The 15,000-nt window shown below is 42.5% G+C and overlaps 1 protein-coding gene across 2 annotated transcripts in view; it reads right to left on the bottom strand.

Moving 5' to 3' along the window:
- The window catches only part of intu (inturned planar cell polarity protein), a 47,058-nt gene that overhangs the window by 20,707 nt on the left and 11,351 nt on the right, over positions 1-15,000 (bottom strand). For both annotated transcript variants that reach the window (XM_080451223.1, XM_080451222.1), the window contains exons 4-8: positions 11,136-11,354; positions 4,177-4,295; positions 3,630-3,719; positions 2,558-2,635; positions 899-1,082 (exon numbers count right to left, since the gene is read on the bottom strand). In XM_080451223.1, coding sequence (XP_080307349.1) covers positions 899-1,082; positions 2,558-2,635; positions 3,630-3,719; positions 4,177-4,295; positions 11,136-11,354 — 690 coding nt within the window. The remainder of the gene's footprint in view (positions 1-898; positions 1,083-2,557; positions 2,636-3,629; positions 3,720-4,176; positions 4,296-11,135; positions 11,355-15,000) is intronic.

Here is a 15,000-nt window from a genome sequence, read left to right as displayed (position 1 = left end):
TACACTGTGTGTGTGTGTGTGTGTGTGTGTGTGTGTGTGTGTGTGTGTGTGTGTGTGTGTGTGATGCGCAACGAGTGGTCGGCGGGGGTGAAGGGGGGGGGGGGGGGCAGCCGGTGTTTCGGCATGGTTTCGGGTTTCAAGCATTGTTTGTGTGGCCACATGTGGAGGAGGACCATGTATACGTCACGGGAGAAGGGAAAAAACAAAAAATACGTGTACACGTGATGCGGAAGTCTGCCGCGGAGGAGCTGTGGAGAGTGGTCGAGCCTACACTTGATGTACACTCGCTAAATGCGGAAGTAGAGAGCCTCCTCGGCTCCTCCACTCGACTCCACTCGCCTCCTCCAAGAAGCAACTGAATAATTGGACCCTGAGCACATCCGGTTTGGAGTCGGAGTGATCGAGTGGGAGTGAGCGAGTGGCCGAGATTTTCGGGTTTGGATTTCAGCTTAGGTCTGCAGTTGCAGTCGTCAACTCTGCAGGATGATTGTGATAAATGAGGTGTCGTTCTACATATTAGACACTAGAGGGCAACATACATTACAAATTCATCTCTGACATTGAATGGACTAATTAGTCAACAGGCATTCTAGGAATATTAGCAGAGAAAAGAGCACTATAAAATCGGATCATTATTAATATTACTATCGTCATATTATGCTTATGATAGAAATAGCAGTAATAGTATTGTTAACAATTCAAGCTCAATGTTTGGCATAAAAATATGTATTTCGCATTCTCTTCACTCACTCACTCACGCACGCACGCACGCACGCACGCACGCACGCACGCACGCACGCACGCACGCACGCACGCACGCACGCACGCACGCACACACGCACGCACGCACGCACGCACGCACGCACACACACACGCCCACACACACACACACACACACCTTGATCTCAGGAGGCAGAGTGAGCCATCGGACCGCAGGCAGGCCGTCAAGGAAAAGCGCCCCCGAGACGTCGGGGGGCGGGACTGAGGAGATGTCAGTCAAACGGGACGGTTGGATGAGCTGCTGGAAGAACAGGCAGAAGAAATGATCCAGTCTGGGAGAGTTGTCCGCCTGGCAGAACGCACTGGACGACAAGAACAGGCAAGGCAAGACAATTTTATTTGTGTAGCACATTTCAACATTTTCAGCAATTCAATGTGCTTTACACAAACATGAAGCAAAGGAAACAATAATAGAATTATAAAATTACATTAGGATGCATAAAACAAAAGAAGTAAAAATGTATAAGATACAGTTACAGCGCAGAGGAGAAAAGAAAAGAGGGTAAAAAAGAAAAATAACTCAATCAAAGGCAGCAGCAAGCAGAAAGGTCTTTAGTTGTGTTTTAAAAGAAATAAGAGTGGCAACAGACCTGCAGTTTTCTGGAAGTTTGTTCCAGATATGTGGTGCATAAAAACTAAATGCTGCTTCCCCGCGTTTATTTGTGGTTGTAGGGACACAAAGCAGGCCTTTCCCAGATGACCTGAGAGGTCTGGATGGTTCATGATATCGTACAAGATCAGTATTTTGGCCATAAACCATTGAAAGCTTTATAGACCAACAGTAGTATTTTGAAATCAATTATTTGACACACAGGGAGCCAACAGGGGTTAAAGGCCAGGGCCGGGGACACATTAAGCTACATTAAGCTCACAACGCCTCACAACGCGAGGCGTTGTGAGCTTGTAGTTTGTCTATTTTTACAATATGTATCTGTGGAACCGAGTCAAACTAAATGTAATGCCTCAACTCCTACAATTCCAAGTGCTTGTCAGGGTGGGTGGTCCCCAGTTCTAATATGGTTATTTTCAAATATGGTTATTTTGGGGGGTCCTCAGTTCAAATATGATTATTTTGGAGAGTCACGGCCTGAAAGGGGTGAGAACCACTGCATTAAAGCAATGATTTTCATGTCAAGGACCCTGTATTTTGGCTGTATTTGGCTGCGGACCCTGAAAAGATACAATATGTGTATGACGTCTTATCATTCTAAACCGATTTTCTTATTGTTCTACGTATATACAGGCAACAAGTTGAAGAAATTGCAGATTGAGGCTTTAATTTTCGCGTTTATGAAATATCCGAAATCATTAGGGTTTTATGGAAGATGCCTCTGAACAATAATAAGCAATAGAACACTAGCTTAATACTTTTTAAACTTGTAAAATTGACTGAACTTTAATCCATGCAGATAGGATTGTCACGATTATGAAATATAAGACGACGATGTGTGTGTGCGTGTGTGTGTGTGTGTGTGTGTGTGTGTGTGTGTGTGTGTGTGTGTGTGTGTGTGTGTGTGCGTGCGCGAGAGAGAGAGGGAGAGAAAGAGAGATTGAGCAAGGGGGGGTAGTCAGACAATGCATGCTCTGTTTTAAACCAGGTGGGAAGTCCCCGCTGCTCAGATTTATGACAACCTATACTATTTATACTGCAGTATATATTGCATTAAGCAGAGAAAATGACAGCCGGCGGACTGGAGCCTCTATGGTGCCCCTGATCCAACCCAGTCAAAAGGAGCAGGGCTATGGAAAAGGCTACAACCGCACAAAACCAACCAACCTGTCCAAAGAGCCATGCATCACTTTGAGGGTCCGGACCACACCTCCTACCACCGTCTGGAGGTACAGCAACGGGACCCTGGAGCAGGGGTTAACAAAGGGATCAAAACACAGGATACATTAGTACTGCTACCTACTGCACATACTTGGAACTGTCAACTGAACAACAGGATTTTACGGTGGGGGGGGGGGGATAAAACCCCATTCAAACCTTAATAAATCGTCACAGAGTAATGAAACAAATATGTTTTCTTTAGTCTGTGATTTGGATTTGTCTTGTGTGTTTTTCTTTTACATCAGGGATCTCCATATATGAGAATAAAAGGGACAAGGACTGACAGATACAGATATCTCTCCATATTATGGGCACAAAAGGGACACAGACAGACTCTGACTCTGAAAAAGCCCCCAACACTATGAATCAGTGTGAGGGCAGCATAGCGGCCCGAACCCCTAGTAGAAAAAAATTGCAGATCTGCAATTTTCAAACGTATCAAACTATTTTTCAACTCCAGGTTGAAAGTGGTTCACTTTTTGCAGTTGACATTAAATGCACAAAGTCCCACAGCGCCTGAAATGCTCTGCGCCTCCTATGAAACCTCCTGGCTGCTGACCCTCATGTGACTAATCTGTTTAGTATGTGTGTATTCTGTACTGTTCCCCTCTGCTTCTCAGCAGGGCTGCTGTTCAAATCAAAATCTTCTGGGGCATCCAGTCCACATGACATCCCCACACACAGCACACTGTCTAAACCAGTAGTTATCAAACTTTTTCATGTCAAGGACCCACAAAATGTCATTTGCTGCGGACCCCATCTGAATATCTTTTGTGCCAGGGACCCCAGAAGTGAAGATTTGTGTTAAAAGTTTATACTTTAAAAAAAATATTATTCACATTGTAATTTTTTTTCAAGATAAAGAAAAAAGCTGATGTATAAGCTCACAGCGCCTCATGAATAGCCAAAGCAGAATATGGATAAGGTTACAGTTATTACGCTATATTAACTCATTTAGCTGGGGACCCCCTGGTACTACCCAAGGATGTGTGTGTGTGTGTGTGTGTGCGTTCTCTACCTCTCAGCAGGCAGGCCGATGACCAGCAGATTACTGCCTTCCTTCCAGTAGCCCACATGCACCAGGTACTTCCCCAGCAGCAGGGATGAACTGATGAAGGAGAGAGAGGAGAGATGGAGGGAACCAGGGAAGAGCAACGTGCATATAAGTGAAGGAGTCAGCGATGGAGGAATGGCAGTGAAGGACAACAGGAGGGGAGAGAGGAAGAGGAGGAGGAGGAAGAGGGAGGTTAAGTATGGAAACAGGTTGCATAGGATCGAGCGTGGAAAATCAGGAGAAGAGATACAGTAGGGAGACGTGTTAAGGGTCAAATGGATGTATAAAAAGCAGCAGGGACAGAGATGGGAACAGTCAGTGAAAAACAAATGCTAATGGGTTCACAAAAGAGAGTAAAGAAAATCCTAAATTCAATTAGAGTCTTGGTCTTTATTTATGCTAACTCAGTCTTTTGAAGGAACTACAAGGACCATGTTATCACATTTCTTTTGCACATGAGCACACCAATTGGTGGTGTTAATAATACATAAAAACAACAACAAACATTTACCTGGCGATGCGTCCGCCTGTGACATTCTCCAGCATGTCACACAGAGTGAGGAAGATCCCCCGGACTCCTTTCAACTGGCTGGACGCCTCAGACACTGGGTACTGGTACAGGATCTCCTGCTACATGCACACACGCACACGCACACACACACACACACACACACACACAGCAAAGATTCCATTGGCCAATAAGTGATTACTATATAACCAATACCTACATATTTTTTTGGCAAAATATGTTTTCAAAATATTGATTTTAATGTGTAAAATATAAACAACAAACAACAAGAAAACAGCTCAGACACAACATTATAAAATGAGAAAACAAAGTGTACAAAGACATAGTAAGAATATGATCGAAGGAACCGCCTCCTGGCCGTCGATAGCCTCTTAACAAAGAAAGGATAGACACCATGTAAATTGAAATAGCATTTGTGAAAACACTAGTTACCAGTAGCATGAAGACATTGGTAAGACAGAATGCTGGCATACAGGGAGGCTAACGTTGGTATGGAAATCCCCCAAGCACAGTGGCGGACAGCGTAGGTCCAATATAAACTAAATATGGATCCCAGATCTTATAGAAAGTGTCCAACTTGGAATGCAACATGCATGTAATGCATTCACAAGGGATACAGCCCATTATAATATTATGCCACGATCTTTTGGATGGAGCAACGTCCTCGATCCAGAACGGAAGAATATTCTTTCTGGCAGCAAACGTTAGCAAGTTGAATAACCTTTTATGTTTGACATTTACAATGCGACCATCTGGGAGACCAAGTAGAAGAAGACACATGGGATTTAACTCGATAGGAACACCAAAGATAACAGAAAGTTCTGTTACAATATCAGACCAATAGTTCCGAAGCTTCACACAGGACCAAAGACAGTGAATGTAGTTACCGATCTCTGTCTTGCCTTCTTTTTGTGCGTTATTTTTTTAAATATATTTTTGGGGCCTTTTTCTGCATTTATTGATAGGAACAGTAGACTTACAGGAAACGGGGAGAGAGATGGGGGGGGTGACACGCAGCAAAGGTCGTCGGGATCAGGAGTCGAACCCGCGACACGCTGTCAGGCTGGGTTACCAGCCTAGGTGCCCAGACGGTTACGCCAACCGTCCGGGCCCTCTGTCTTGCATTTAAAGCAAAATGGGCGTCACGCACTGGCATCCATTTTATTTTTGAGAGCAGGAGTTATATGTATACAGTGTAATATTCTGAACTGAATAGATTTAGTTTGGTTACAAATGGAAATCTCTTTCGCATAGGCCCGCATTTCCTGCCAGTCCACATCATCAATACCCATACAATACATACTTGAATAATTAAAGCTTAAAGTATATCTGTGAACTGAGAGCCTGCATTTCTCCTCAAAACAATATTGTGGTTTACTGTCGGCTTCACTCTTTTTGGACATAAAATGGACATATTCATTAGTCGATTATTAGCCTAGTATTCAGTGAAATGGGAAAGGGGAAATGCACGCACACACACACATACACATTTTAACTTATCTTTTCCATCATTAATGTTTCGACTTTTAAATTATCTCCTTTGTATTTAAGCATATTAGCAATATTATTAATACAACGTTCATGCCAATGCATCACAATGAATTGAATTGAACAGAACAGAACTGAACTGAACGGAGAACCCAGAGAAGGTTCCGTTGAGTTGCTGGAGGGCATTAGTATTCCTTTGCTGTTGGGGGTGGGGGGGGGGGGGGGGGGGCGGTAGGGGGGGGGGAGGAGAGGATGAAAACCTTGAATGGTCGAAGGCCTTTGGCGACAGCCTTGGCAACCAGAACAAAGACGTGAAGGAACGCCCTGTGGAAGATATTCACCCCAGGGGTCAACAACATCCACAGACACCAGCCACATTAAAAAAGACCGCCAGGAACGCTTAAAGAACAGCATATCGTTGCTGTCGGGCAGAAACCTCTTATCTCCATGTTTTATTTTCGTAAATGAATGCCCCACTTGATCATAATATAGCGTCACACTAAAGTATCAAAAGTAGGCAGATCTACAAGCTCGAAGAGGTTGTAGATCTGCTACACTTTTGTTGTTTTTTAATTTGAATCCTGAAAAGTAACAGTTTTGGACATAATATGTAATAATATATGTCCATATTATGAGGTTTCCAACTGACAGAGACGATATAAAAAAAACACTTGGGAGAGTCTTGTTCCAAAAATGAGACAACCACCACTTCAATAAATGTATATATATATATATTCATATATACTCTATGTGTAGACATGCCATGAAAGTGAACCACACACTTTAACCACTTTCACTCTGGCATCCCTATTTTGGCCCACGCCATTATAGGAGAAGTTTTCCCAAAATGTTAAAAGAGCTAATATCGTTGATGGCAAAGTAGCCATATCGAAGGATAAAGATAATGTGTTTTCAGAAATACATTTTTGTTAAGGCTTTACTGTGACATCACAGTGAAGAACAACACGAGGGAAGAGAGAGTGGTGGGTCTTATGTCAGTTTCAAACCCACAACCTTTTCCTGTACAGTAATGCTCAATAAATAGCACCCATATAGTAATGCGCATGTGTGGAACCTCTCGAGTGTATCTGCCTGAACCAGTCTCGCAAGCGTTATTTATTTTTGATATAATCTTTCACTGGTAAATGTTTCACAATAATAGGTTGCTCTCCCACATTTTCTTTAAAGGATCTACACCATGAATTAAAAAAAAAAATTGATATTTAATAATGAATAATTATTAATGTCCCTCAAACCTTTTTCAAAAGGTTTGAGCCTAAATCATCACTCAGATATACTCATCCCAAGTCAATTGTCTCTGGCTTATACAGCACTTTCAGCTGCAATACCAAAACGTCCTCTTGGGCAGGGGGGGGCTACTGAGCAATTCTGTCTGTTTTATTATTAAAAATTATTTAAAAATTATAAAAAAAAAATAAAAAAAGGAAAAATTCTGCATAAAAAGAAGCATCTAAGAAAAATACAAAATCGAAAAAGAAACACTGAACATTTTTGAACAATTCCACCAAGTGTTTGAGGCGCCTGTTTCACCCACTTCCGGGGGGGCGGAGCCAAAATCCGAGCCCGAAGTATTTGTTCGTAGACCCCCACTTAGGGGGGGTAGAAAACGTTTCGGAGCGATTCGGGCACTTTTCATTTAACATTGGGTTTGCCATCAAAAATGTTTGTGACATCATCAACATTTCCATTCTGAGATCGCCTGTTCAGACACGCCCATTCTGGAAATCCATGAAATGAGAAGGAATGACTGAATTAAAAAAAAAAACCAAGAAAAAAGTGATTTTCATGGTGTAGACCCTTTAATATTTTAACCAAACAACAACGTTTCGCTCATGCAGGGCTTCATCAAGTTACAGGCGTATGGCTTTGGAACCCTTAAGTAGGTCAGAGTCAGTGGGTGTCATCACTCAATCAGTTAATAAACCAATAGGTAGGATGCAGTTCTCTATGTGAGATTCCACTCCAAAGAAAATAATAATTACATCAATTAAAGGGCCATACTTCTGAACCATAGGTTAAAAATAACAAACATATCAAATACACCAAAACACAATAAATGTTACAATACAAAGATATACATAGGTTATATACACACAACGGCACGTCAGGCAGGTATAACGTTGTTGTTTTGTTAAAATATTAAAGAAAAGACGGGAGAGCAACCTATCGTGTGCGGATATTTCCTTTTTTCTTCATTTGATCTGGGTCCAGCACCGTGTTTAAAGAAACTGTGGGGATGTGCATATCCTACTCCTTTTTTCAAATGTTTCACATTAACCATTCCACATAAATGTGTTTATTGATAACTTCTCTAAAAACTATTTTTAGTCAGGGGAGCATGTGACACTCTCACCATAATGACACAGGCACTGGCCATGTACCGGAATATGTATTTTAAAGTTAATACATACTGTTTATGGCAACGTTATTGTTGCATTCCAAAATGCCTTCAGTGCTAGGACCCTGCAACATTCATTTTGGAGCGATTCTTTGGTGTGTTTAATTTATTTTTTCTTCCTGGATTTTTTTTGTTTTTTAATGTGCTGTAAAAAAAAAGATACCCCGATTGCAAAAATGAGCAGCACGAAGTCGGAGCTAAAAGCGTTTAAAAAGTAAATAAAACACAGCACAACGTTTCCCTCCCTCTGGTTTCTGCAACCCTGCAATCAAAGGACGCATGAAATCAAAGTGAGAGTTTCGCGGGTTCCTGCACAGCACTGTCATTTACAGAATCGACCGCTGGCTGATGTGGCTTCGGTCAGCCCGTACTCTGAAATACAGAACGAAAAAGAAAAAAGAAAACTCCTCCTGCAGTTCGGCTATGCAGAAAAAGAGCCGTAAAACGGTGCAGCTGAACCATAAAGAAAACATCAACCGGCCATTAGGTCTCCTCAGGGGAATACGTGATCACAGTATTGGAGGTCTCGTGGCAGAAATGAAAGTGTAGCTCGCCCCCGCAGAGCAGAGCGGAGCACGAGCAACACCGCCCGGGATTAGCACTTGAGAACAAGGCCGACCGACCGACCTCTGACAGGATTCTGACCCACATGGTCAAACGTCAGTAACCGACTCTTATAATTAGGGATTTAGGTTTCATGTCAACTTGAATTAAACCCATAAATGTGAAAGTATACAGTATACTCTCTCCAAAACAATGCTTTTGCCAAGGAGAGGAGTTAAATCTTGAAGTAATTCTTTCTCCCCCTCGGTTTCACATTCACACAGTGGGCTGTTCTTTGGCTCTGCGGGACAGTACTTTATGGCGGACGGATCCATTTAAAGGGAGGAAATTCGTCATTGTGTTAATGGATTTTATGCTTTCACAATGGCTTGAATTATTGCTCTTTATGGCTAAGAGCTCACAAGTTGATTCTCCTCGGGGAGGAATGAAGTTTTCACAGAAACTAACCCAGCATTTGTAGACAGGAGCTATGCTCCACACAAGAGCTCCTCTCACTCCCTGTCGTTTTTCTCTCCTTTGGTTCTGTTTTCTGTTAGTCGTACCCACAGGCCCCACTGGATGCTGTCCAGAGCGGTAGTTCTCCAAAGCGTTAAGAGAAACTGAGAGTGAGCCAGACCTTTTCACTCACTGCAGCACTCGGGGTTTCCTATGCAGAGGCTGAAGTAATTTTGTTACACTCAATTATCAAAACACACTTAGTTACAACTCACTATTGAATCATTGGGGAGCAATGAATGAAGCAGACACCATCCGTTTCAGAAAGAGGCCCTGACTTGATGAGAAAAAAGAAATAGAAATCAATATTTAGAATAGCCAAAAAAATAATAATTGGGCTCAAGACGAGGGTTGCTTTTGATGCAAAGCCAGGATTAAGTAATCATACAACCAATGGAAAAACTAAAGATGGAAAAATGTGGACTGTGGATATGTGACTAGATTAGAACACATTCTGATTCTAAAGTGAGACGACAGAAGAAGTGTCTCTAAGAGCTTTTTTAAGGAATTGTTCTTAAAGGCATTTGAGTTTTGGGTTTTGGACAACGGAAAATAACATGCTCATCACAAATGTATTTTGTAGTCCAAAACTCGGGTCAGTCGAGTCATTAGATTTAGGGGTCATGATAGGTCTTCTGTCAGGTCTTCTGATGTGTTCGTGGTCAAAGCCAAGCGCATCATCAAGGACAAGCACCACCCAAGTCACAAACTGTTCAAAACCCTGCAACGACCGCGACCGGGCAAGGGGCCCTACTGCGGTAGGGCCCCTTGCCCGGTCGCAGCGGACTGTGGAGGTGGTGCATGGTGGTTAGTCCCATCTTGGTTCAGCTTCTCCTCTAATGAATCAATTTCCTTCTTATCCTCCTCGTGGCGCTTCTTCAGCGCGGCAAGCTTCTCCTGCTCCTTCCGCCTGAAGTACATCTCCTCCTCAGCAGCCTGCTTCTTCCCAAAGGCTCCACCTGCCGCTCTGACAGATCCACCATTGGATGACATTCGTAACTGTGCGCTGATAACATTTCTGATGTTGGACCGCAAAAAACATGCCATGATTGCTCACAGTTTTACCTGGCTGTCACAACAACTTATATAGGCAGACCGAACTCAGGTCTGATGTCACAAGCAAAACAGACCGTTGCCACACAACATCGATTTGCGCAGTTGACGCTAAATGCAGGTGTCCTGCATTTAGCATTGTATGCCCATGGTTCCCGTGGGAAATGTATTAAGTTTCACGTAAAGCAGTGGCCCGATATAGAGATCCCCATAAATGGAGACGATCGACCTACGAAGTCTGACAGCATAGAATCTCTAGAAAGGGAGATTCCTAAACGTACTCTGACATCAGAACACCCCTCCTGGGAACTCCATATATGGAGATAACCGAAACATCCAGGACTGACATCATAGTCCCAGATTTGGGCATAACTGACATAGCCTGCTCCATATATGGATATGCCTGACACCAAATTCCTTCAATTCCTGTAAAACCACTCCTGCCTTATTTGTTACACAGTTTACGTGGCTATTCCCCTAATGCATGGACATACGCAAGCTATAATCTTGGTATTTGACAACATGTCAAAATATGGTAGGCTATATACTGTATGTGTGAGTCTGTGTTTAATTTGTCTTTTCTTAAAGTGATAGTTGACCCCCAAAATGACTTTTTACTATCGATTAGTCACCCCATGGAGACTTGAATTCATGGATATTTTTTTGTTTTTGTTACATTCCTAAGCCAATAATTTGATGACCGGCAGCGGTTACGGTAGGCGACACAAAGAGTCTCCTTTGTGTCTCCTACCGGAACCGCTGACCACCGGTCTGCTGGTCATCAAATTAAATGATTGGCTCAGGAATGCGAAAAAAACACAAAAAAAAACAGAATATCCATCGATAGTAAAAAGGATTTTTTTCTATCCCTTTAAGCCACCAAATTCCGTCTTCTGGTCGGGTTGTATCGTGAAACACCAACCTCTTCCTGCGGCGACTCCGAGTCCAGTTTGAGTGACAGGTACATGGCGATGTGCGGGACGTGACCGATGGACATCTGCAGCTCCGCAGTGTCCTCTCCCCACAGCAGACGCACCAGCTGGCTGACGGGCGGGGAGCCCCTCGGCCTGCGGACGGCAGACGGGGATTCGCCACCCCTGACCCCCTCCACGGGGCCCACCGTCTCCAAGGTCAGCTTCACCTGGGCGGAAGAGGAAGGAGGGAGGGAGGGTAAGGCACTGTTATCCAAACAGTGGGTCGGGATCCATATGTGGGTTGCGGGACACATTTTTAAAGGGTCTCGAGTAGGCCTGACCTCGATTATTCGAATAGTCGACTAATCAGTCGAGGGGTGTCTGAGTCGACTGCCAATCTCTTAGTGGAATTATGGAAGAAAAAAAGTTTTTCAATTATTATTATAATTGTTTTGTTAAATTATTCGACTGAGAGATTGGCCTCGTTTGTTATATTAATTAAATAATAGTTTGCCAAAAATAGGATATACATCATGATTTATTAGGAGAAACTAAGCATATGTTAAATTACACCATGATGAGTCATCACAGTGTAATTTGCAATGTTAAACCCACAATCAATCCTCCAGTTCAAGGCAACACAGAAAGGGGGGAACTTTTTTCTTATTTCCACACAACTCCTTTATGCTATATTAATGACATAGTTAAATATTGAAAAGGGGTGGATTTCCCCTTTAAGCACCCCTACAGCCCAAATGGAATGTTCCTCTATTGCATAACATCTTATTTGCATGATTCGACTGAGAGATTGGCGGTCGAATCAGACTGATTTTGGTGTTGCATTAGTCGACTATATAGGCAACTATTGGCCAATCAGATTCGACTATAGAAATCCTTAGTCGGGGACAGGCCTAGTCTAGCTTTTTTGTTTCTACATTTTAAAAAAAAATCAAAAGATTTAAAAAAGTTAAAAAAATCACAACTTTTCATCAATACAAAAAAAATTCATAAGATGAAAAACAAATAATCCATAAATAAATGTAAAAAAAGGTTTAAGAAGTTGTGAAAATAGCAGATCTACAAGCTCACAACACGGCGCGAAGCGACGCTTTGTGAGCTTGTAGATCTGCTATTTTCACTAGTTTGGGTCACGGGCAAACATCTAATTTCTCTTTTGGGTCTCAAGCTAAAAAGTTTGGGAACTACTGGGGTAAGGATTGGAATGGATGGCAATTAAATACTGCAATTAAATACTGCCTTTTATCCTAAGAGCTTTACAATGTGCTTCACATTCACCAATCCTCACACACACATTCATTTCACACTCCAATGGCAGAGGCAACCATGCTCATCGGGATTGTTCACGTTAAGAAGATAGAGTTAGAGAGAGAGAGAGAGAGAAAGAGAGAAGGAGAAGGAGTTAAAAATAAAAGAGAGAGGTGGAAGGGAGCGAGAGTTACGAGTCGTTGAAGAAAAAGAATATGATAAAGAGGAGGGTCAGAGAGGAGGAAGAGAAATGTGGAAAACGAAGCGTAAGAGAGAGAGAGAGAGAAAGAGGGAGAGAGGCAGAGAGAGAGAGTGAGAAAGAAAGGCACGTATCCAGCGACCACATGGTGTTGTCCAATATTGTACAGTATATGATGCGTACGGTTTTCTGTGTTGGCCCCGGGAACCAAGTTTCCCCATGCAGGCAGCCAGGCACAAACAATTCTATTGTGTTGTGCAGTCATCATCATCATCATCATAATCAGTCACTATTTCCACTGTAGCCCTGTCATCCAACAGCTCTGCGAGCTTTCATTCATCTTATCCCATTAACACCTGAGGCCGATTCTACAAATGCCTTCTAAATCCAAAGAGTTTTCTGAAAGAACTACAGTATGTTACTATATCAGTGGTTTATTTTTTCATGTCAAGGACCACACAATTTTTATTTGGTGGCGGACCCCCCCATCTCAAAAACATTTTGTTCAAGGGACCCCCAGAAGCAAAGATTTTAGTTAATTTTTTTCGCTTTAAACATATATATATGCAAAGATTTGCAAAAAAATGCTGATCTACAAACTCATAGTGTGGCACGATGAGCTTGTATATCTGCTATTATTGAATAGCCAACCAATGTGCTACATATATATAACTAAAATCTAAAATGGCACAGATGCTTTCCCGGTTTTAATGGGTTAAACGCGGCTGCGGTTTTTGGCAGAAGATACTCTGCGCCGCGGCTCTGGATAAGTGTACTTGGCACGGGATGATAGGATTTTGACAGTCATCACACAGCCAATATTCATTCACCTAATCCAGCCCGTTACAGTGTTACTACCAGGGTGGGATATTACCACCACCATCACGCCAACACCCAGATCCCACCATCCATCAAACGCTGGGTGTCCGCCGACTATGCCGACACACTTTGGCACGCAACCAGTCATAGTTTGGATATTCTATTTTATGTTAACCACTTAAAGGGGTATTTCACTTTCAAAAAAACTTTGGGTCATTTTATCATCTACTCAGGCTTTTGTGAACCCCCCAGACCGTTTTTAAGTTGCTTGATTCAGTATTTAGATATTTGATATTGATATATATTATTTTTAATATTATTTTTGGAAAATGAAAAAAATTAAATACAATAAAAAACTTAAATAAAATAAATGAAAAAAGTTATCGCAAAAACACGGCCCCCTCGCGTATTAGGAGGGCGGGGTGAGTCACCAGAACCAAGGACGGGTGTTTTTGATAAATCTAACATGGTTAAAATGGAGTTTGAAGTTATAATGGGTTTGTATAGGAAGGGGGCGTGTCTGATACAATTAATATCATACATCTAAATACTGAATCAAGCAACTTAAAAATGGTCTGGGGGGCTCACAAAAGCCTGAGTAGATGATAAAATGACCCAATTTTTTTTTAAAGTGAAATATCCCTTTAAGCACTATTATGCTTCGTCATACGATAAATCTATGTGTCGCGATGCAACATGTTGTGAGCTTGCAGATCTGCCATTTTTGTCAGTTTTTGACAATATAATGTCATGCCCGAAATAGGGACGCCAGGGTGAAAGTGAATAAAAACCTCACTTGGCTCAGTGGTGAAACAGTAAAAGAACTGGCTGGTGATTTTTGGTATGCATCGGCCGCTGTGGTCGTTGGACGGGAATGAACAGCTTTAATTTCCTGTCTTGGTTATGACAGTTATGCGTCCCTTCCGGGATTCTGTCCTTTTCAAGGTTTGGGTTGGGCGGCTCGTAGGAAAATAAGGCTCCAAGGTGAGCTTGCTTGTGTGTGCCATGCCTCCAAAAAGGGGAAAGGTCCCACCCTCATGCTTTCATTCACATCCACTCAGGAAAAGGTGGAAGAGAGAATGGTTTATGTTGGAGAGTGAAAGTGAGACCAACATCCAGCCCTAACCACAAAATGAGAAAAAGCAGGCATCTGTGTTGTGTGTGTGTGTGTGTGTGTGTGTGTGTGTGTGTGTGTGTGTGTGTGTGTGTGTGTGTGTGTGTGTGTGTGTGTGTGTGTGTGTGTGTGTGTGTGTGTGTGTGTCTAAATTGAAACCAGATTGCCTCGGGCCCAAGAAACAGTGGCAAGACAACAGAGAAGCCATCTTATGTCGTTCTCTTTAGCGTTCTTGTACCGTAGTTTCCCTTTTCCATTCCTTGTTACTGTTAATTTGCACAGACGTCCACACCAGTGGAAAATTAAAACCGCAGCAGACGGAAATCCAGCACGCTGCTCGCACGTGGAAACTCTTCCGTGATGAACAACAGAACCAAAGGTGAAGGACGGTCTGTTGGGTCTACAAATAGTTCTTGTTTCATTAAATAGTACGCAAGATTACATATAGTATGGAGTGCATAGGCAGAGGTCTCAT

Source organism: Gymnoscopelus braueri, assembly GCF_963280865.1.
Source record: "Gymnoscopelus braueri genome assembly, chromosome: 15".
NCBI classification, from domain to species: domain Eukaryota; kingdom Metazoa; phylum Chordata; class Actinopteri; order Myctophiformes; family Myctophidae; genus Gymnoscopelus; species Gymnoscopelus braueri.
Note: the sequence above shows the minus strand (reverse complement) of the source record. Positions and strands in the feature narration are given on the sequence as shown.